Genomic DNA, 25,056 nt, shown 5'->3' on the forward strand with positions numbered 1-25,056 from the left:
ATACTGGAAAAAAAGTGTATCTGTGAGAAACAGATGAAACAGAGTGGCAAAATATTAATAATTGTTGAAGCAGGGTGATAGGTACTGAGAGGTTTTTTATACTATGCATATTGTGTGGTTTGAAAATTTCAACAGTAAAAATAATGAATTCAAATACATTTCAATAATAAAAAGACAAAATAAAGATATTTCCAACTAACAAAACTACTATATAACTGGCATTTTGCAAAGATCTGTACTAGACTAATTACATGACGTTGTTATAGTGAAAGGTTGCGAACAACTTAAATGTCAATCAGTAGGGATAGTTAAATATAGGATATCCACATTGCAATGGAACACTATCCAACTATGAAGAAACCTGCTGAGTGATAAAAGAGTTTCCACAGCAGCGTATGGAGCCTGATTCCATGTTCACAGGAGTGCATGTGTGTCCATCCACTGTTCAGAGTGGTTATCTCTGCAAAAAGGAATTGCAGGTGGTTTTTTGTTTTTTTACTTTTTTCTTGAAACTGTTTTGTATTATTTAACAATTTTACAGGGGTATATATTAATTTTATATTTTGGGGAAATTCTTTTCTTTTATGATATCCTATGATTTTTCTCATTATGTTATTCTTTCTAGCTGATGGACAGATGTTTTAATTGTTAAAAACTGTTGTAGGTCTTAAGTAATTCAAAGTGTGAAAGTGCTATACTTCTAAAACAATATGAGATCTAGAGTAGATTTCATTTATTTTTAAAAATGAAAATAAAAAATTTTAAGGCATTCTAGCTAGCACATACGTTTTTTCCTCAACCACCTACTGACTGCATATAGTAAGCCATCAAAAACTACATGAAACTTAACATTATACAATATATGAAAATAGATTTAAGTATCTTTTGGTAATTCAAATCAGGCTGAAAACTCTTTTAATTATAGAAAGAAATAGCATTTGGAAAACAAAATAAGAAAATGCTTTGTAGTTTGTTCATAATAAATTTGAATTGAAAATATTCCAACAGTTAGTAATTGTGGGTATTTTAGTAATATGTTTGTTAGATTAAACAGATGGCAGAATGGAATAAAATGCAATTTCCAGATGCATGGTTTTGTGATTTCAGTGCTGTGGACTCAGCCTTATCAGCTAAATCTCAAGTTTAACTTTAGCGAGCACTGCAAAATTTTTTGGAGTTAACTTGAACTTAATGACTAATTTTTGAAACATTATTTAAGGTTAATCATCTTGGGTAAGAGTCCAAAAGGTAGGTGTTCTCTAATGGCTATGAAATCTTGTATCTTTAGTTAGTCTGCGCCGCGCCTTGTTCTTAGTCTGCAAAGACCCCAGAACAGAGTGGGTGGGAGCCAGTGATGGGACCTCTCTCTACCTCATCCCTCTTTAGGGGCCTTTACAACACATTACAGTTGCTGTGTACAGTCCTTAGTCAAGGATTGTACTGTCCCCACCATTTACTATTTCCTTGCTGATTTTAAGGCTTCAAGGAATTAAAAGTAGCTCCTTTGGTACATAAACTTGGTAATTCCAATTTTGTTAATGTAATAAAAAATAAATCAGGGACTTCCCTGGTGGTACACTGTTTAAGAATACACCTGCCAATGCAGGGGACAAGGGTTTGATCCCTTGTCTGGGAAGATCCCACATGCGGCGGAGCAACTAAGCCCGCGAGCCACAACTACTGAGTCTGCGGTCTAGAGCCCGCGAGCCACAACTACTGAGCCCGCACGCAACAACTACTTAAGCCTGCTCGCCTAGAGCCCGTGCTCCGCAATAAGAGAAGCCACCGCAATGAGAAGCCCGCGCACCACAATGAAGAGTAGCCCCCGCTCACCGCAACTGGAGAAAGCCCGCGCGCAATGTAGACCCAACGCAGCCAAATAATAATCAATCAATCAACCAATCAGAAGATATCACCTAAGTTACCTGGTGGATATTTCCTTCTTTCACATCCATGTCCTAAGCTTTAGGAATGATGAGAGATTTCTTATGTTTTGATTTGTCCAAGTTATGTATCTGTAACCAGATTGAAGAATCACATTTTGTTATAAATTAACTGTATATACTTGCAGTTGTGTTAGATACTCTGCTTCTTACTGTGTTTCTAGATGATCTTGGGCAAATCATTTAAATCTTTATTTAGGGGTTTTAAAGGTCTATTACATGGTCAATATCCCCAGATTAAAATTGTTTTTAGGTTTTTTACCTGGTTCTTAGAAGAACTGGATTGTCCGTAATGGATAGTATTGGAGTGAGGCTTCTTTGAAGTTTCTGAAGAGTCCTGACATAATTTCCTTTTAGACTTGTGGGCTGTTCTGCTTACTATTAACCGGTGGTCACTTACATCAGCTTCTTTAGTTTGATCAACTGATTGTTGCTGCAGCAGTTGGGAATCTTCCGTTTCTGTGTCTGATTCAAAAATGTGTGGTGGTCTTTTCACTTTTAGTGACTCGTGGCCTTTCCCTAAAATTTGTGTTATGTATTTGCTTGTCAAATTTTCTTTTTCATTCACTTGGAAGTCAACAGCACTTTTTATTACACCTAACTTGTTACTTGACATCTGAAATACTGAACTATTAGGTAGTTGTTTAATTTCACTTAAACTCATGACCGATAATTTTCCACTAGAAGGGGGATTTTCTGTCATATTTTCAAAGGACTCAGTGTTTTTTTCTTGCAGAGATCTAGAAGTCTTCATCTGAATGCTGCAATTAGATCTTTTTTTAATAGCTGGATCTAAATTCAGTTTATCATCCTGGATCACACTAGTTTTAAGTGAAAGCAACTTAGATTCTGTAACAACATGTTTTCTTTTCAGGTTGTCAGGTTCTAAGATATTTTTGTTCATCTGTAATTGTCGATTTTTGAAAACTGGTATGAATTTAGGGGCAATATTATGTTGGGAGCTAAAATCTGCGTCTTGAACTTGAGTACTTCCTCTGTTGAGCTTTGGTACTTCCAGATGTACTTGTGCTGCCTTGTCAGGCAGGGATTTCTTTCTGCTCTGAACAGATTCTGGCTGGAGGTGCAGAGTTGAGGACACATAGGGCTTCGGCTGGCTGACCGAAAGCTCCATCTTGTGGTCTGTGGCTACTGAATGAAGTGGAATACTTTGAGCCTGGGCAGGTCTTGTGGCAGGGGCCTGAGCCAGAGAGGACCTGAACTTTTGTTTAGTGGTTAGATTAGGCGGCTTGACTTTCTTTTCCTGAAAGGATAAAGATTAGGAAATTTCGAAAATGTAATAATGTCCTTAATGGAAAAGAAATGATATAAGATATCATCAAAATAAGGATAAAAAGTAACACTACAATACATAGAACAGGTAAAGAAAAACAAACAAATGAGCCTTAGTGAGGACATGTGTATATTTCTTATGATTTGTATCCTTCTTTAGATACCATCCTTTCAAGGTAATATTTTAAGATGAAGTTATATTCTAAATTGTATATAAATCAACTATAAAAACTATACCCTTAGCTGCTACCATCGTCGTCCAAATGTGCTCGTTCTGCTGTCTCTCTCAGAATGTCTTTCCCTCTTCTCTCCATTTTTTCCCTCTCAACTTCCCAAGGATCTTCTATCAGTTACTATTTGTCACCAAAAAAATAGGACAAGGTAATGCTCTTATCTTTTAGTGTGCATGTTCAGTCTCCCTAAGTAGATACTAGATTCTTTGAGGGTAGGAACTATGAGTTACTTATTCTTACATCCTTCACATGCTTAAATCTTTCACACAGTTACTAACAAAACATTTACTCAGAAATTAAATTAATGGAGGAGGTGGTTGCATCTACACTACGCCTTTCAGAACAAGTAGGATTTTGAGTATAGGGCAGTGACTGTGTCTTAATCATTTTGCAATCTTATTGCCTACTAGAGTGCCTGGTATCTGGAAGCAATTCAGCAAGTACTTGTCAAACTGACTTGTCAGATACATCAAAGAGAAACAAGTGTTCATAGTCTTCTTAAAAAATTGTTGTAGAAAAATATAAAGCATGAAATATACCATTTTATCCATTGTTAAGCATACAAGTCAGTGGCATTAAGTACATTCCCCACTGTACTTCTGTTGTGTAATCATCACTATTTCCAAAACTTTATCTTTATCCCAAACAGGAACTTCATAGTCTTTAAGCAATAACTTGTTTCCTTCTCCTCACAGCTCTGGTTACCACCATTCTCCTTTCTGTCACTATGAATTTGCCCACTCTAAGTATTCCATGTAAGTGGAATCACAATATTTGTCTCTTTGTGTCTGGCTTATTTCATTCAGCTTTTCAAAGTTCATCCATGTTGTAGCACATGTCAGAATTTCATTCATTTTTATGGCTGAATAATATTCCATTGTATGTATATACCACATTTTGTTTATCTATTCATCTGTTGCTGGGAAGTGCTTATGGTCTTTTAAAATACATACCTATTAAGTCTTAGTGTCTGTAAAAGAGAGACATGTGACAATAATCGGAAACACTGAACACAGAGTTCTTTTCTCACCCTCTGACATAAAAAACACATAGATTCACACCTTGAAATAAAATTAAAAAAAACAATCTGGAACAATATTCAAACCAGAACAATTGGTTTTTCTCTCCCTTACTGGAGATTCAGTTGTTGAGTATAGTTGGGAGGACAGTAGGACAGAATTTTAGGAGATAAGAGTTGTGAACAGGCAGAGGAAAAGTGAGTGAGTGATCCACTTACTTATTAGGCAAATCATACCAAAACTTAGTGGCTTTAAACAAAAATAATTATGTTTTATCTTTAATGATTCTGGGATTTTTTTTAAAAAATTTATTTATTTTTTGATTCTGGGATTTGACATGGTTTAGCTAAGAGGCTCTCAGGCAGTTGTGGTTAGATGACTCTGGGGCTGGAATCACTTCCTCACATGTGCGATGATCGACACTGGTTGTCATTTGGAATACCTACAGGTAGCCTCTTCATGTAGACTGGGATCCCTCACATGTGGCATAGCAACTGTCCCAAGAGACAGGAAGAAACTGTTTTTCTTTTAATGACCTAGTCTTGGAAGTCATGTAGCATCACTTCTATCACAGGCCTGCCCAGATCCAAAAGGAGGGGACATAGACCCCATACTACAATAGAAGAGTTGTCACTGGTCAGAAGGGCATGTGGCTGGGTGACCTTGTAGCCACCTTGAAAAATGGAGTAGAATGTCAGAGAGCAGTTGGTCTCTTACCAACTTCAAGCCTCTGACATCATAGTACAGGTGACCTACAAAAGGGCTGGTGCACTTGGCAATGGAGATGCATACAAACCCGACGCAGGATTTAGAGAGCTGAAGGAGGAGATGTGGTCAGGGTAGATGGAGCTATGGCCCAACTTCTGCTCCACATCAACAAACTGCCATAGCTTATCACCATGAGGCTGAGTTGCAACACTGGCCTCACACAGACTTTCTCTGTGTGAATGTAGCTCTTGCTTCGCCTCCACCTTCCCAATCACGTGCCACCCTAAGCCAGAACGATGTAGGAAGGAATTCAAGGACACATACCTACAGCGTACTCAGGTTGACATAATACAAAGTCACCACAGAGAATAACGCTCCTTCTCCCACCACGGCTATTCGTGGGAGAAGTGGGAAGTCCCCAATAAAGTCCTGGGTAAGGTTTGGGTGATGCTCAAAGTAGGTGACTGGGTTCACTTTTGTCTGTAGATTTCTCAAGCTGGAGTCTTATTCATGTCAGTGAGGCAAGAAGATGCCCCTCTTTACTTCCTCATAATTTGCAGGGGCACAGAAGAGGAACTAGCCAGCTTTCATGACCCTGAGTGAAGTGATGCAGAAGCTAACTGAGGAATGGTTTATAATGCCAGGAGATTGCTAGGCTGAGTGAAAAAGCACGCATCAAGAAGGGGTTTGTATTGTTTGATAGGGCTGCTATAACAAAGCCACCACAAACTGGGTGGCTTAAACAACAGAAATGTATTGCCTCAAAGTTCTGGAGGTGAGAAGTCCAAAATAAAGGTGCTGGCAGAATTTGGGCCATGAGAAAAGGATGTGATCTAGGCCTCTTCCATCGATTTGGAGATGGCCATTTCATATTCACATGGCATTCTCCCTGCAAATGAGTCTGTGTCCAAATTTCCCTTTTATATAAGAACACCAGTCACACTGGATTAGGGGCCCACATATGCCAGTATCTCATCATTTCTGTAACAGCCCTATTTCAAACAAGGTCACGTCCTGAGGTACTGCTGGTTAGGACTTCAACATGTCAATTTTTTTGTGGGGGGGAGGGGTGCACAATTCTACCCATAACAGGGTTTGACATGTAGCGCTAGAGAAATTCAAGAGGGGATACAGCTGTTCTTCTGAAGACCATCTGTACAAGGGAGCTAGAAGAACACCTTGTACACCATCTTTGTCAAGATACCATATGAGACCAGCAACATCAGACTAATGCAAGTCAAGAAGTTAATGCCTGCCCTCTCCCCTCCACTACTCAGCTGTGACTGTGTGATGGACGTGACGGATACGGTGGACTGGTGTTCAATACCCATTCCACCCTCCTTCTAGCATTCCTTCTAGAGCCTGGAAATCTAAAATGAACATTTTCTCCTTTGCAGCTAGGGTTCAGGATGTGATTTAGGATCAACCAGTCAGATGCACTCATAAAATATTTGGAAGAAAGAAGTGAGGTAAAGCCATACTTCTGTAGTTTCTGCTGAAAAGTTTACTTATGAATGCCTTTGGTTTTTCAGTTGCAGAGTTAGCAGAAGCCCAAGTGTCCACTCACCAGCTTTGCAGGTGTCTGGAACAGAGCTTAGGGCATTCATTCTCCTGATATGGACCATTTGAGGCAAACACACCAAATGCCCTCACCCTATGTAGGCTTTCCCCTGTACGTAGATGCTATCACGGGGAGAATAATTCTTAAATTTGAATGAAATTCTACCTCAAAAAGATGTTTTGTCATAAGCGGCTGAATCATCTTAAAATGGCTAGACTGAATTTTTTCCATTTGATGAAAAACAGGTCAAGAACTAAGTTGAAATCAATTGTAGAAAATCAAAGAACGTTTTTATACCCTTGGTTTTCATAAACCGTAGTAACTGTTAAACAATATACCTACTACTTGAGATACCAAAAGAAAAACTCATTCTAGGCAGATTCATATAAGAATAGATTATCTGTATTTTGATATAAAACTTATCTAGAATATGTATCTGAAACGTTTATATTCACACCCAGTTTCATCCTCATCTGTCTCTCAGGAATATATATCTGGTGGAAATAATTTCCAGGAGCTTGTTTTGCTCCCTAGCCTGTCAATGTATTATTTACTCATTCTTTCAATTTCTAAAATATAGTAAACAGCCCAAAGGGGGAAACCTCTTCTAGGTTTACATTCAAAATTTTAAAAAGACTACAAAAAGGGCCAATGTAAACAGCAGATGAAATCATAAGTAATTCACAGAACTTAAAATACTTAAATTGTCAACAAACCAAAGCTTTGTGAGGTCATAACCTAACAAAAAAACGTATGCTTTACCACATTATTACCATTATTCTGCCAGGTGTCAGTGTGGCTTAGTTGACTTTTAATTTCTAGAACTTTACATACAATTTATATAACTTTGTACATTAACATAAAATTATAGGGAAACCAAAAGCTTTAACTTATATTTAGATATGAATGGACATCTAATGGAGGCCTAGAATTAAGGAAATTGTTAAATGAAGCTTGAGGACTGATCAAAATGATGGATCAAACGTGTTTTTTTCTATTAAAATTTGGTTCTGTGTCTTGTACCACCTGAGTGTTTCTTGATTAAAGTCCAACCAGGATTCAGTTAAGCTTAGGATTTAAGTACAGGTTTGGAGGAAATATGGCGCTTGGAAGAATGTGTTAAATTTAAAGACATGACACAACAAGGAAGCCATCATTCAAATGCAAAATATGGGACATTTTCCAGGTAAATGATCCAGTTTTCCCAGCAAATAACTGGCATAAATAAAAAGGAGGGGAGTTTGGAATGTTATTCAATAAAAGAGATCTAAGAGATAGAACAACCAAATTATGTGGACCTTGCTTGGATTCTGACTTAAACGAAACCTCTAAAATAAATCTTTGAAATAAATAGGGAATTGCAGTATGAACTGGTATTAGGTGATATTAATCAATTATTATTACATAATATTTTTAAAAAGCTCTTATCAGAAAAAGACACAAACTAAAGTCTTTACAGATTAAAATAACAGCATATCTTGGATTTGTTTTAAAATACTACAGTTTACCCCCACCCCAAAAATCCATCAAGGAGGAGCCAGATGATAGGCATACAAGAGTTCGTTATACTATAGTAATTTCTTTTATGTATCTTGGAGAATTCCGGTAAGTTAAAAAAAAAAGCTAGTTTGGCTAAGCACTCCTACTAATTTACTTTTTAAGTCAGTTGAGTTTTATCAAGTAGTTTGATCAATTTGTTTTTCATTTTTTTAATTTATTCTTTTTAGTACTTAGAGCTAACAAGGTTGTAACAATAATGGGAACTAACATGTACTGAGAGCTCAAGTACAAGGAACTGTTCCAAATAGGATTATCTAATCCAAAAACAAAACACAAAAAACCCTATGAAGTACTGGGAAGGAAATGGTGATGTGCTGCCCAGATCCCCTTCAAGAAAGGGCTGCTCCCCCGCTGCCAGGGTACTGTCAGCAAACCACCTTTGGCAGTCAGCCCCTGCAGAGACTGCCTCAGTTATGGAGACCCACCTCACCCTAGAACCTGCCTGTCTCCAGGTGGCCCAAATCCAACGACAGATGGAAGAGGTATAAAGGCCTGGCTATTTTGGCCAATGCAGAACCACTGTGATGGGCCGTTTTAGCCCCTGTGCTCCTCAGAAGGTTGGCCATGGCTATCTGGCACCTGCTTTGCTTTTGACTTCTCCCTTTACCCATTCTTCTTCCTTCCCTGCTGTCTGTAGGTGTTGATTCCAAGGGCACTTCTCGATAAGCATCACACGCACTGGACTCCATTTCAGAGTAGGCCTCCTAGAGAGCCCAATTTGTGACAGGTGCTATTACTACCACTGCTACTATGCCCCATTTTACAACTGGAGAAACTGAGGCACAGGGAGATTAAATAACTTGCCCAAGATTATACAAGTAGTAAGGAGTTCAAACCTAGGCAGCCTGTCTCTAGAGTCTGGCTCTTAACCGCAAATCTAAACGTTTTCCAATTTTAGAACTAAGAATCCATTCTTTGGGTTTCAGTTTTAATTTTGCAATGTATTTAACTGTGTGGCTTTGGTTAAATTACTTGAATGCTGTGAGCTTCAAGTTTCTTCTTCTGCAAAACTGAGAAAACAATTTTTTACCCCAAGAGTCTATTTTGATGATTAAGTGAGAAGGCACAGAGAAGGCACTCAATAAAACTGAGGAGAAATTCTTATTGTCAATGTACCAATTGTCAGAAGCAATATAAAGACCAGAATTTCCAAGTAAGTGTTATTTTACATTTAAGAAGCAAATTTTCACAAATATATTGTCTGGACTCACCACTTTCAAAACAGATGTAGGCTGGAAATATAAGGTATTCAATAAATATATTCAATAAAAATGCATGATGTAATGACATATCTTCTAAATTCCTCAGATTTGGACTTGGCCAACAACTAAACTTTTTAAATGTTATGTCAGGGCAAAATTTTAAGATTCATAAAGATCATAAAGATGTCAATTGGTATTTGTCCACGCACACTCCCCTCTAAGGAAATGGCCTTGCCTTATAGCACTTGATATCTTGGCTGTTATGTTTTTATAGCATTTATATGAGGTGTTAGCCCCTAACCCAAGGATACCAGATCCACAGGCTGGCTAGTGACAGATGGTGTGACCTGGCTAGAAAAGATAAAAGGGATCTATCAAATACTGGCTCTGGTGAATTTTACTCGAGGATTATAAAGAGAATGAAGCAAGCAGTGTGGCAGCAAAAGCTGAAAAAAATGCCATGAGGCATAGTGTTTGAGCCGTAGCAAGTCAACACCACATGAAAGCCTAAATCACTGGAGCAGTGGAAGCTACAATAAAACAAGACGCTAGTATTATAAGTCAAGAAAGGAGACTCAGAAGACACAGAAATATTCAAATAATTCATATTACATTCCGAACTGTTCAAATTATTCAAACCTCCGACTTTCCTTTTGATGAAAACACACATATTTGTCATTTAAAAGAAAGATCATTGTTGAAAAATTTAAATTGAATTTCCATTTGTTCTTCAAAAACTTCCCTTTTAATTTTGTTTCCTTTTGACAAAGAAATCTTATTCTATTGAGTGTGAAGATAGGCCATCATATTTTCTTCATCAATATTGCTTAATTGCTACTTATTCTTTTTTTCATAAATAAGATTTCACTTAGCATATCATCTTACAATGAAAATGCTACCATAATTCAATTTCTATAAATGGAATTATTCAAAGGCTTTTTCAATCAATCAGACTCAAATGACTGAAGTGGCAGAATTTCAAAGAAAACTTGGATTTGTATGAGGCAAATGTTTCCAAACTATCCTATACGATCATTTATTCATTTATTCTTTGAAAAAACATTTAATGAACACCTATTTAGTATCAGGAACTTGGAATAAGATGAATATGCTCTTTGCCCTCTAGGAAGTCATGTTAAATTAGAAGAAATAGCACAGTAAACAACTACTACCATAATACCAAGTTAAATACAATAATAATAATAATAATGACAATAACAAATGGTTAAGTACAACAATGACAAATAGTATTAGGGAAACACTGAACTGAGAGAAAAGACTTATAGCACAGTGGATAGGTAGTCCATCACTGAAGGCAAAAGGTGCATAGCATGTCTTAGAGAACTTGGTAGGATATGATATCTCTTACCTGCAGATACAGTTTAGTTAGTTCTTGTGTGTAGTACAACGGTTTAGTTGTCATCTTTATGGGAAATCCACATATATGGGGCAGCTTAGATTTTAAATCTGAAAGAAAACTTTTCAACACACTTTCCATATCTACCCTTGGAAAGAACTGTATGGGCTGACTTCTGATGCAACTGAGAGGGTATCTGAACATTGTTAAAGAACAGTGGGAAATTTTCTGTAGACAGAAGACAGCATTTTTTAATGGAAGTAAAACGGTCTTAAAAGGCACACAACTAAATCCTAAATATTTTATGTATTGCTTATTCCATATTATCCAAAGCTATAGAGAACGTTTACTCACAGGAATCTTAACTGCTTAAATTTTAACACTCACAATAAAGACAACTCACAGTACCCTTACTATATGGCTTTCTACACAGACTGGCAAACTAAGATTTATTAAAAAAAATGACTTATAAAATGATACTATGACCTTTATAGATTATAAAAATAAGTGTTTATAGTAAATAAACAGGTTGCATCTCCAAGAGCAGTAAAAATTCAGTACAGAGAAACAACATGTATAGAGTGTACTCAAGCTCTAAAAGCAGTTCTTTGAGAAAAGCAGTTACTTTTTCTGATGAAAAATATTCTGAAGACTTGGAATAATGTCTTAGCATCTAATGAAGGGGAAAAATTGATACCTGTCAACCTCAGTTTTATATTAAGATTTGGGTTAGGAAATGCAGAATACAGAAAGAGAACATTAGGCTCCTCCCTCTTCCATTTGGAAACTCCAGCTGGTCAGAGTATAAAGAGACAGAAATGGTGAAATAAGTACTAATTAAGATGGAAGAGTTTCACCTGAGCACTTGTGTGCTTTTTGTATGTTGATTTTTAAAAATAACATTAAGAAAAATATTTTCTTGAATCAATGGGGTGCATTAAATGCAACTCAAATCCTCTAAACTTTGACCGTAAAATTAAATGCTCTGAAAAAAAAATTTCATTAAATGACTAATTCTTTTAATTCTACCCTTTCAGTAATATCCAGCATGCCACAGGAGGGAGCCCTTGGCTAAGAAGCCTGCAATTATTTTCTTACTTTCTACTAGGAATCATGTAAACATTTTTCCTATCTAGTCTAAAGTTTCTTCTGCTGTCTAAATTGTTGCAGTAGTGTTTAAGGGGAAAAAATATTTTTATTAAGCTCATCCTCAAATAAAAATAGCAAAATTCTAAGGAAAACAAAAAACACTTATTCAGATAAAAAGAAGTAGAGGGAAAGTAGCTTCATTTGAACTTAGAGAAGGTTGAAAATGATGACATCAGGGCAGGAGTAAGCCTGGATCGTAAGGCGGGCAGAGAGCATCTGTAAAGGATATGTGAAGATCCTTCTTCCTATCATTTTGAAGTAGATGCTGCAGTATATTTTAGTAGTTCCATAATTTTCTGGAAGCTTATAGCTATACTAAAAATTAAGAACAAAGTTGAAATTCTCCTGAGAAAGCTAAACTTAAGGTTAAATTACAAGAAGTAAAATCAAATAGCTACTAATGTAATATATGTTTCTATTCCTTACCAGGTCATCCCAGTGCATCTGGAAATCTTCATATGAGTGAAAAGGACAGTCAGGGGGTATGGTGTGAAGAATACTTATTATTTGTCCCATTTTCATACTATAAAAGATAGAGGTGGTGAAGTATTATGAGCCAATGCTTAGATACAGTTTAACTATGTGATTTGGAAAGCATTCAAAAATTTTAGCAACTATCAACACATAAGTAAATAAGCTACTCATTTGCTCCCAGTTCTAAATTAACATTGTACTAAATTCTTAACAACTAGAATTGTTAGAAAAAACTAAGTTGAACTGATGCAAACAATAAGCCAGTTATAAACACAAACTAATGAATACAGTGTTGCCACATAAAGGTATGCCTGGTAATTGTTAGACTTTAGGGAAAAGTCTGTTAAGAGCTGAATGAATCAGAGTCAAATCTTCTTCCCTACCTACCTTTTCTTGGCTTCAATGACCAAGGCATTGTGTATATGCTGCTTGAAAGTTCTTTTGCCTAAGCAGGTTAAAATTTCATGCCAATAGTCATATTTATGTTAATAATAAGTCATTTTTTCCCCTGAAGACAGTACAAACTTAAAACAGCTCATATCAAATGATAATGAATCATTAATTATATGTACAAGTTTATAATATTCTATTGATATTATTATAATAGTTGTAATTTTGTAATGAGATACCTAGAAATTTTACTGTTTTAAAACTAGGTCTAATAAAAATGTAAATGTATATCAGAGGCCTTTAGAGTCGTGCACTTTAAGATTCTCTCTCTAAAGTGTACTGTGTTTATGTGGTCTGTTTAGCACAGTTTACCAAATAGAGTAGCATTTTTGGCTTATCAGTATAGTCCCAGGTACTATGTATACACAGTAAAATGATGCTCTCCCTTCATGGCAGTTTGAGGTTTTTCAAGCTGTTTGCTGACCCAGAATGGGGAGCTGTTTGAGTTCTTGTTTCTACTTGTTATTGTCAGATTCTATATATATATATTCCCACTTTTAATATATACATTCCCACTTTTAATCATGTACTACTTGCCTATAGTATCTCCTCCAGGTAAAAAAAATTTGTTAAACTCTTACGTAAATTAAAAAAAAAAAAGTAGATAGATATTTTTATTTTTTTGGCCACATCCAGTGGCATGTGGCATCTTAGTTCCCCAACCAGGGATCGAACCCGTGCCCCCTGCAGTGGAAGCACAGAGTCCTAACCACTGGACCACCAGGGAATTCCCAATAGATAGACCTTTTTAAGCAGTTTAATTGAGATGTAACTCACATACCATACAATTAATTAACCCATTTAAAGTATACAATTCAGTGGTTTTTAGTATATTTGCAGATATGTGCAACCATCACCACAGTCAATTTTATTTTTATTTAAAAATTTTTTGGCCATGCCACGTGGCTTGCAGAATCTCAGTTCCCCGAACAGGGATTGAATCTGGGCTGAAGCAGTCAAAGACTGGAATCCTAACCACTAGGCCACAAGGGAACTCCCACCACAGTAAATTTAGAACATTTCATAATCTCAAAAAAACAAAAAATGAGTTGAAATAAGGTAGTTTTTTGGTTACAGTTTTATTGAGGTATGATTGACTCTCAATAAACTACATATATTTAAACTGTACGACTTGGTACATTTTGACCTATGTATGTACCATGAAACCATCACCACAATCAAAATAGCAGACATACTCAGCGCTCTCCAAACTGTCCTTGTAATCCCTCCAATTCTTCCTTAGTTTGCATTTTCTAGATTTTTATATAAATGGAATAATACAATATGTACTATTTTTTGGTCGGGATTCTTTAGTCATGTTGTGGTATCAATATTTCATTCCTTTTTATTGCCAAATAATATTCCATTGTGTGGATATACCACAGTTTGTTTACCTATTCACTTTTTAATGGGCATTTGGTTGTTTCCAGTTTTTAGCTATTACAAATAAAGCTGCTATGAACATTTGTGTCTTTTTTTTTTTAGATAAATTTTAATTTTTTTTTTATACAGCAGGTTCTTATTAGTCATCAATTTTATACACATCAGTGTATACATGTCAATCTTTGTATGGACATATGCTTTCCTTTCTCTTGGGTAAACCCCTAGGAGTAGAATGGCTGAACTGCATGGTAAGTATATGTTTAACTTTTAAAGACACTGCCAAACTGTTTTCCAAAGTGGCTGTACCATTTTACATTCTTCCCAATCATGTATAAGTTTTCCAGTTCCTCCACATTCTCATCAATATTATATCAGTCTTTTTAGTTTTGGCTATACTAGTAGGTATGTAGCAGTATCTTATTGTGGTTTTGATTTGCATTTTCCTAATGACTGCTAATGATGTTGAGCATCTTTCAATGTGCTTACTTGCCACCCATATATCTTTTTGGTGAATTACTTGTTTAAATCTTTAATTATTTTTTAATTGAATTGTATATTGTTGAATTGTAAGAGTACTTTATATATTCAATATATTATGTATTCTCAGTAAAGCTGCTTTGTTGGATATATGTTCAGCAAAAAAAAAATGTAAATGTATAACAAAATTATTTTAGTAATTTGATGGCTTCTGTATGACAATATTGTTTCAATACCTTTTTAAAGTGATAATTCAGTTTCAAAAATTCACAAAAATGGTTTATACTTTTGCACATATCAATGTTGAAGCAAAATAAGAGACAACTGCTATCTTGAACCCACCCTAGATATTACAAATTTAAATCTCACCTTGGCAAAACATAGCACCAGTTGCTCAAAATCGAATGTCCCGTAATAACAGCATTCTTGTTAGTTTCAAAATCCTTTATAATACTTTGAGAAATATCAAATTCTCTTAGCTTTGAATAGAAATAAGATTTTAATGCATAAGTTCTCAAAATAATTTGGCAAACAAAAAGAAACATTAAACAACACAGATTTATTACACACAGTCAGTTATGCATTATATAGTTTCAAAGGCTATTACACTGAATCATACATAACCACTTTACATAATGTAATCAGTGTGTCAGCTCATCCTGTTTCTCCTCTATACAGTATATCAAATATTTCATGCTTTCCCTCTTATCTTCCAAACCCAAACTCCTATTTTGTACTTATTTGAACTGGTTTTCAGTTTCTTTAATTATGTTAATTTATAAGAAGTTGAATCTCTGTCCAAAGGAAGGTACTTACATTTTGTCAGAATAGCATCTTAACTAAAGTAAAAAAAATTTTTTTAGGGGCTTCCCTGGTGGCGCAGTGGTTGAGAGTCCACCTGCCGATGCAGGGGACTCAGGTTCGTGCCCCGGTCCGGGAAGATCCCACATGCCGCGGAGAGGCTGGGCCCGTGAGCCATGGCCGCTGAGCCTGCGCATCTGGAGCCTGTGCTCCGCAACGGGAGAGGCCACAACAGTGAGAGGCCCATGTACCACAAAAAAAAAAAAAAAAATTTTTTTTAAGTGGAGGATGTGTTAGGGAGTTATAGCTCTATCTGGTCTTTTGGAGGCGAGAGGACAGAGCCAATACTCTCACTCTCCTTTTGTATCCCTTTTCCATGTCTTGGAATGCTTTTTTCTGCAGTCCTCAGGTGCCCTGTCTGTAGGGTATTTAAGCCTGTAGGCAGCCAACAACTTGCCACTTAAAGTTTTCTCACCCTGGGAAGTGTGGGGCATTTTATTACAGTGAGCCAGATTAGAGAGACCTCAAGTGAGGTGGAAAATAAAGTATTAATGGGTGAGAGGACACTGTATTAAGATTAGAGAGAACGGTTCACAATCATTTGCCCTTATCATCCATCTTTTGGGAAACAACATTCTAACTTTATTGCCTACTGCTTTTCAATGAACTCCAGCTAACCTGGCCAATTTTTTATTGCCTGGACAAGTCATAAGCATTTTAACAATGCACTGGCTTAAAGCATTGCCCCCACTCTGATTTATCTGAGTTCTACCAATACAAACCTTACAGGCCTAAATCTAGACCCTTCTCCTCCACATTCACTGACTTATCCTTCTCTGAATTTCCACTGCATTTATTAGATTAACGGAAATGGGGAGCAGGGCAGAGCAAAAAACCATGGATGTAGGAAGAGGAAGATGATAAGCGCTGGTCATGTTGAAAGGACACCAAGAATGAAAAGATACCTATTGTGCTGTACACTGGAAATAAATCTTGTGCTGTGATACTCTGTGCTTGAGATTATTTGCCTGAGCTGTGTGTTAAGAAAAAGATGGTCAGTGCAGGAATGGCTATGACTGTTAGAAAAGACTGGCTGCAGGTGGATGAATAAATTATTTAAGGGAAAAGAGAACCTGAAATCGAATTCAGAGAAGGTGGGTATCAGTTCCAAATGTTTGCAGTTTATGAGTTCTAACATACATCTACTTACACAGCTTGTGTTTATATCCTTCTGAGTATTTTCTACACTATTCAGGGACTCAAGGCAATTGCTGCAGGGATCTCCATGATACTAGCACTATGTTTATATTGGTCTTTCTCAACTTAAGAGTTTTCTGAAGACCAGCAAACCACTCACCTCTTCACTATACACCCCAACAGACTCTGATTTACCTATCATTTATTAACTCTTTGCATTTATTTACTTAACAAATATTTGTGTCCTTATGTGAGCAAACCCACATAAGAAGGTACTCAATAAATATCACTTCCTCCTTATAATGCCAACCTAAAGAATTTGGACTTTATCTTTCCTAGGCAACATTGAGATACTAGAGATATTTAGGTTGGGGACATCTGTTTTAGAAAGAGAACTCTGCTGACACTGTGAGGAAAAATTAGAGAACAAGAAGGAAAAATGCTGGAAACAGGAAGGCCAAAATGGAGACCATTTTAATAGTTCAAGGAAAGGAAAGGAGTCTAAATTAGAGCACTGGAAATGAAGACAGAGAGGAAGAGATTTCAAAGACAAAGGTAGACTATTGAAGAGCGATTGGATATAGCAAGCAAGAACCAAAGATGACCCTGAAGCCTCTGGCTGGGTAACTTACTGGCTGTTGATGCCAGTGACCAAAAGAGTAAATTCAAAGGAGGAGCAGAGTTGGGGCTGGGGAGGGTGACAAGTAAATAATTCAGTTTTAGACACAACTGGGTCTGAGTACCATTAGTACATTCATGTGAAAGTATCAGAGAAAGGACAGACAAGCTGAAATTATACAAGGATGTCTGGGAGGTATCATTGTATAGGTTCAACACTGGAATGGGTAAGCCTGTGAAGGAGAAGAAAAGAAGGCTGAAAATGGAACCCAAGGATTCCATTTACAGTGTGATAAGCAACATTTACACTGTGATAAGAGAAAGATGAGCCATGAATGGATGGAGGAGATTCTGGGGAAAAAAAACCAAAACAGTTTCAGAGAAATCAAAAAAGGAGCTGATTCAAGAAGAGAGGAAAATTTTGTCAAAGTTCCAAAGGTTTCAAATATGAATTCCCTCAGACATCTCCTTTTTCTCTGAACTCCTAAAGAAACATAGTTCCTATAACAATTATTTTGATACTCTATTGCCAAAAAAATTGCTATTCAATTGTTGTGTTTTTTACTCAATACTTATTAGGTATGTACTTCTGTAAGGCTCTTTGGGACATAAAAATTTGAGCCAAGGAACCCAAGCCTAGGTGAAGGAAGTATGATGTAGTGTAGTAGAAAGAAGAGAGTGGAAGGACAAAATCTAAATCCTGAATCTATTCACCTTTATGACCTACAGCAAATTACTTAAACTCTGTGTCTCGATTTACTTATAAAGTAATAACAATAGCCATCCTTTATGAACCTCTACTATGTACACTTAATGTACTTTATCCCATTAACCTCCTAACATTGTATGAGGTAAATATCATTACCTTCAATTTACAAGAGATCCAGGGCAATTAAGTAACATGCCCAGAAAGGCACTGCTACTACTAAGTGCAGAACTGGGGACTTTAATGTAGTTCTAAGCCTACACTGAATTTTTTCAGTGTGTGAATTTAACCGGTGCTGAGGAAATGTTCCTTTCTCCCGGTAAGTTGTGTGCGCATGCCTTTTCTTCTGACCAAGATAAAAACTTCTGGAAGGAAAAGATGTCTTCCATCAGCACCATGCACATATACATAATGACAACCAATAAATAGTTGTCTATGGAGTAAATACAAATTTGTTTCCAGGTGCCCATTTCCCAAATTTTCCGTATAATTAAATGATCAAGGCATTAAGATTACATAATGCTATTCTGGAATATGTTCCTCATGTAACTGTGGATTCAATTATAATCGTAAAGCATCAACCAGTAAAACGGCAGTTTATGCATATAAACTTCTTTTTAAACACTTAACTGTCAGGAATGCATTATTTTAAAGTTTAAAATAGTCTAAAATTTGATAAATGAGTAAATTATTGTTTCAAATACTTCTTGAATCCATTTAAACTCTAAAGATAAAGGCTAAAATCCCATTTCTCATAATGAATTATGATAAACTGTCTTCAAATTTGCCTAGATAGGATCAAAGATCAGAATTTAGAAAACTACTAATTTGTAGCCCACAGGAGTTAAATAGGATACAGAAACAAATGTCACTTAGTTCAACATATAAATTAGTCTTCTACTCCACTCAACCTTCCACTCATTCCACAAATATTTACTGGAGTGACAGGTAGTATGGTAGGCTCTGATGATAGAAAAATCAATTAAGACACAGGCCCTTCCTTCTAAGACTTCTAAGTTTAATGAGATAGTTACGTGGACAAGAATATGTGATACACATGGCCAGGGGAGCACAGAGAGAGATGAGTCTTGGGAGTTGTGTAAGTCTTCACAGAGGGGTGATATCTGAAATAAGCCTTGAAAGACGAGTGAGAAGATAAGCCAGAGAATGGACACGACAAGCTTGGAGAACAGTATGAGCAAACACATGCAAGTATGAAAGACCATGTTATCTTTGAGAAACAATTAGTAGTTTGGCTACTTGGAGAGCAATGATGGGGGAGATGAATTTGGGTCAACTGGTATATTATACTAAAGAGTTGAGATTTTATCTTACTGATAATAGAAGCCATGGTAGATTTTTAATAAGGAGAATGAAAGTGTAGAAGATGAACTGGAAAGGAGAGAGATGGTAAATATCCTCCTCCTCACCTTTATTCCCCCCTCCAGACCTATAACCAATACTAGATTTTGATAAAATGAAAATTCAATCCAATTATCTTTTAGTATATTGGGAACAAAGGTAAATAAGGCAGGACCCAGACTCTCAAAGAAATTACAACTTAGTAGGAACATAGACATGTATGAAACTAATTTTTATAGCAGTCTGGAGGTGAAAAATGACATATCAAAAGTATAAGTAAAGTGAGATTTAGAGGAACTGATGAGGAATTATAATTTAGGGAATCAATTTAAATAAACTGAACAAGCATCTGTTGAGTGTAAATGTTGAACAGAAGAGAGGAGCGTATCGCCCCCATTTCTGGTGTTTGCTTCCATGTCGAGAACGATGTACTAACACATATTCATGAAGTCACTCTCCTCCTTCACTCACCCCTCCCAGGGCAGATGGGATGGCTTATCTGGTTGGTAAAATTGGGACAACTCCTACCTCGTCCTCTTGGGAGCTGGCCTGCTGGCAAAGAGTGTTCTGTATTCTCTCAGTCATACTGGGAATGGTGCCTGATCTCCCAAGTGAATCTGTGGGTTTCTGTTACTGCCATAAGTTCGTGGGTCAATCTACCTAATTCTAGGGTTCAGACAGGTCACATTCTCCAGTAGCTGTTTTTCTTTTTCAGTAATAAACAGTGTGACCGTATATCTGTTAAAATAATTAAAATGGAGACCAAACTTGAAAATTCCTTAGGCAGACAATACCAGTTAAGTTACAAAGGCAAAACCTAATTTAGCTTATTCTGCAACCCAAGCAAAATTTAACTTAGATTATTTCTTGTAAATGCCTCCAAAAATCATAAATGAACCACACTGTTTTCCAAAGTGGTATGCTACAATAACTTTTAACCAATCCCCTGTCATTTGGAAACCCCACTGCTATAACCAATCATTATAAAGATTAAACAGCTTCCACATTTTTGCTATATAAGCCGTCCTATAACAACACACCTCTGAGCTTCATTCCACTGTTGGTTTGAAGACTCCCAGTTCACAAACTATAGCTTTATGCACAATAAATTAATAAATACAATTTTGATTGATCTCATTTTAATTTTTAACATATCCCAGTTCATACACATTGGGCCAGTATCCCATTAGGTTAGCTAGTGCCCCTTTCACTCTCAAAAGTGTTCATTTTGGATGATAAATTATATTCTCATCCTAGTAATAAAGGTGGTGTTCTGATCTCTATATGTCATACTCTTCTTTGTCATTCTCTAATTGGTTCAAATCTCAGATATATAAAACAGAAGTATCATCTGTAGGAAATTCAAAGGGCAGTAAAACACAACATTGGTCCCTAAGAAGCTAATTATAAGGCAAGTTGGAGATACAGAAATGAGTATAACTCTAAAAATACAAATAGGGGGACCTCCCTGGTGGTCCAGTGGCTAAGACTCCGTGCTCCCAATGCAGGGGGTCCGGGTTCGATTCCTGGTCAGGAAACAAGATCCTACATGCCGCAACTAAGAGTCTGCATGCCGCAACTAAACATTCCACATGCCCCAACAAAGATCCCACGTGGCACAACTAAGACCTGGCACAGCCAAATAAATAAATAATATTAAAGTAACTAACTAAATAAAAATACAAATAAGTATGTGAGCATGGTGAAGAGTAGTGTGAAGGTTTAAAAGAGGGTGAGAGACCACAGTGGGTTTGGAGCCTTGGGAAGGTTCCTCATCAGTACCAGATACTCATGTTATGCCGCCCAATCTGTAACAGAGAAGAACAAACTTGAAATATACACGATGGCCCATTCTCAAGGCTCTGCCTCCCAGGTTTGACCTTTAAAGGTATAACACTTTTCGTTCATATAGAGATAAAAAGTTGTGGAACAGAGAATAACACTTGTCTTGTTGGAGGTTTACAGGAACATAGTGACCTGACCTACGTGGACAGCTACAAGAACAAAGAATTCGGCACGGAGAAGTTTGCAACAACTAGCCACACCCCTCCCTTTTTAGTATAAAAGAAGCCTGAACTCTAACTCAGGTAAAATGGGTCTCTCGGATACTAGTCCACCACAGTCTCGGTCTGCTGGCAAGTGACTACTCCTTGCCCCAACGCCTCATCTTTCAATTTACTGGACTGTTGTGCAGCAGGCAGTACGAGCTTTGACTCAGTAACGATTCCAATTATTTATATTCAGGTCAGCTTTCCTACTGGCTTACATAACTCTTGAAGGCCAGAAAGTAGATCCTATTCGTTTTTGACTTGTCTATTGCCTCAACATAACAGGTAATCAAAAAATTATAGAGAAATGAATAAAGTAGCATTTGAGCTGGCTCTTAAAGAATAAGCATAATGTATAGCCACTCAGAGGGGCACTCTAAGCAAAGGAAGAGTCATCTGTGCTATGAGTGGGGTTTCTCAATCTGGACACTACTGACAGTTTGGGCTGGAAAACTCTTTGTGGGGATGGGAGTGGGGCTGCTGTCCTGTGTACTATAGAATATTTAGCAGGATCCTGGCCTCTATCCACTAAATGCCAGTAGCAACACACCCCTCCCACTTTGTGATAGCCAAGTTTTCTCCAGACATTACAAATGTCTCACGGGGAACAAAATCACTAATTTTGCCCTCCATCCTTCTCTGTTGAGAACCACTGTCATAGAAGAAGGAAAATAACATTTACTGAGTTACCATTAATGTGTAAGATTCTATGCTGGGTGCTATGAGAATCAGCAAAATAAAAGATACATCCTTCCACTAAGAAGGAAAAAACTGTTATGTGTAAAAAATAGATGAGAAAGAAAAAGCTCTAATAATGCCAATGGGGGGTTATTACATTTAGTATGAGCTGAAATAGCATTTTTAATATTTGGAGATGAAAGAAGAGGCACGAAGTGGGTGCTGAGGCAGGGCAGGGTTGTGGAGTCTTGAATGCTATCTAAAAAGATTTTTGAGCAAGGGAGTAATATAATTAGATCTGTGTTAAACTGACAGAATCGTGTTTTCTTTGGTAAACAGATTTAGGACAATATCAATATAGCAAGCATTTAATAATATGGATTTTGATAATAAAAACTTTATCACTCTTCTTGTTAAAAATTAAAACCTCCTAGCATATCAGTAATAATAATAAATATATTAATTATACAGTAAGTATAGTAAGGTTAATTATAGAAATCAAAATATGTGGTACCTGAGGTGGTGGCAGTCTGATTGTGTAAGCTTCTATGCTTAGACAAACTTGAGTTTCTGTTACATTGATGTCTAATACTGAAAATAAAATTATTAACCATGAACTTTCTGGAATTATTACTCCATCCTATCAAATTAAGTATTTTGGTAACAAAAGAAATTAATTTAACTCAATTTATTCAAGTTGGAAACTCAGTTAAGAACGGATTTTTTTCACACATGGTAAAATTCAAATAATCACCATATAATATTTGATGGTCTATAGATGAGACATCTAAAAGAAGACAAAAGCATATGTGGGTATGCATGTGTAGGGTAGGGTTACAATAAGAAAAATGAGACATCCCACAATTGAGAGGAAAACTCAACAAATACTTTTTAGAAGTCTGACATCTATTATATGTGAAAGATGAAGGCTCTTCTTAAATTAGAAGAGGTACCAGGCCATGCTTTTGACTTCACTAGTCTTACTAACAAATGTCCTCAAATATACTGGCAGATATATTCCAGATATTTCAGAGCCCCAAGGCTTCTATCTTGCTTTCTTGTGATTAAAATTACTTATACAAGTCAGATAGTGGTACCTGGAATAAAGCACGAGGGGGTTTCTGGTGTACTGGTAGTGTTACACATCTACAATTTGTCAGTTTTGCCATAGAATATTACATTCAGTAAAACTAGAAGAAAAAATTCTAACACGTGAGCGAGGAATTTTGCTCTCCTAAGCTGTTATCTTTAACCTCCGACAGCTGTAGTCTCCTGACAGTGTTTGGGGATGGAACTAAATTTAGGTAATGAACCCGTTCATCCAGAGCTAGTACACAGTGACTGCCACTGTCCAACTTAAACTTAAAACCAGAGCAATGAGGGCAAATAAGCTTCAGCTTGGAAGTCAACTCAGAGCAAATACTCTGTGGATTACATGTGCTAGTCTGAGATTTAAGGCTATGGCCAAATGGTGGTAAAAGCTACCATGACTGACAATAATGTCTACTTGGCTCAGGATTTCCCCCATCTGCTATCTCTGGACTACTATTTAGGAACATGTCTACCTGCAATACAACCATGCACATCAATGAAAGAATTAGATTAAACCATATTGTAAACTGTGTGTTTTAGATCATCTGTGTCTCTTTAGACAATCATTTTTTTTTAAGAAGAAAAAGAATCATGTACTCAAAAGAAAGTTTTTACTTACAACAGTACTAAAGAATTCTTATGATATGGCTCTGGAAACTATACTTTATAAATGCCTGCAGAATTAAACTCCTTTTTGGTCACAGTTTTCTTTAAGTAGAGAAATTAAAAATATAGATTTTATTCCAATTAAGAGAAGTGAATTTTTTTTCTTATGTAAGTAGAACGTATATTTTGAACCAGAGGTGACTTCCTGAGTAAAACTGTGATTATAACAATATATGATTAAATTCTGATATAACCTAATCATCAAGATTTGAACAACCTAACCATCTGTACCATTCTTTAAACTGTTATTATATTAATGTTTTAACTATTAACTTATGTATTTTTACTTACCAACAGCACTTTGCTTTCCCATCTGAGAAAGAAATTCTCTTCCTTAAAAAATTCATAGGATATGCCATATTATTAAAACTTATAAATCATGCTTAATATAACCTTTTTATGTAAAATTATCAAAGCTATGAAAAATGCTTTAAAATACAATTTTAGGGACTTCCCTGGTGGTGCAGTGGTTAAGAATCCACCTGCCAATGCAGGGGACACAGGTTCGATCCCTGGTCTGGGAAGATCCCACATGCTGTGGAGCAGCTAAGTCCATGCGCCACAACTACGGAGCCTGCGCTCTAGAGCCCATGAGCCACAACTACTGAGCCTGCGTGCCACAACTACTGAAGCCCGTGTGCCTAGAGCCCGTGCTCCGCAACGAAGAGTAGCCCCCGCTCGCCACAACTAGAGAAAGCCCATGGAGCAATGAAGACCCAACACAGCCAAAATAAATAAATGAATAAATAGATAAAATGAAGTTTTATATGAATATCTAATGACAATTCAGAGAAAAAATATAATCATTCAAAAAGTATCTCTTCAATTAAAAGGACAGAAATACCCAGTTCTTCCCTCAAATATTTATTCCTGGTATAAAATATTTAGAAAACAGATCTCAACAAAAAATTCAAACAGACTTTTGGTTCCAACAATGCTGGTAATTTGTGTTCATTTTATTATAATGCTACATAACTTATATTTATTCCTCTTTAAACATCAAGTATTCTATAATAAAAACATTTTTTTTCAAAGAAACACTAGGAGCCCTCTAGATATAATCCCAAAGTAAGGAGATGACA

At 36.5% G+C, this 25,056-nt stretch overlaps 1 protein-coding gene across 1 annotated transcript in view; it reads right to left on the reverse strand.

The window, feature by feature from the left end:
* Positions 1 to 1,958: 1,958 nt before the first annotated feature.
* C15H18orf63 (chromosome 15 C18orf63 homolog) overlaps positions 1,959 to 25,056 on the reverse strand; it is a 30,119-nt gene continuing 7,021 nt past the window's right edge. The window contains exons 5-12 of the mRNA XM_004280029.2: positions 24,266 to 24,307; positions 22,731 to 22,807; positions 15,176 to 15,285; positions 12,449 to 12,545; positions 12,252 to 12,337; positions 10,886 to 11,069; positions 2,206 to 3,204; positions 1,959 to 2,015 (exon numbers count right to left, since the gene is read on the reverse strand). Of these exons, the coding sequence (XP_004280077.1) occupies positions 1,959 to 2,015; positions 2,206 to 3,204; positions 10,886 to 11,069; positions 12,252 to 12,337; positions 12,449 to 12,545; positions 15,176 to 15,285; positions 22,731 to 22,807; positions 24,266 to 24,307 (1,652 nt within the window). The remainder of the gene's footprint in view (positions 2,016 to 2,205; positions 3,205 to 10,885; positions 11,070 to 12,251; positions 12,338 to 12,448; positions 12,546 to 15,175; positions 15,286 to 22,730; positions 22,808 to 24,265; positions 24,308 to 25,056) is intronic.

Source organism: Orcinus orca, chromosome 15 (genome assembly GCF_937001465.1).
Source record: "Orcinus orca chromosome 15, mOrcOrc1.1, whole genome shotgun sequence".
Taxonomy (NCBI): domain Eukaryota; kingdom Metazoa; phylum Chordata; class Mammalia; order Artiodactyla; family Delphinidae; genus Orcinus; species Orcinus orca.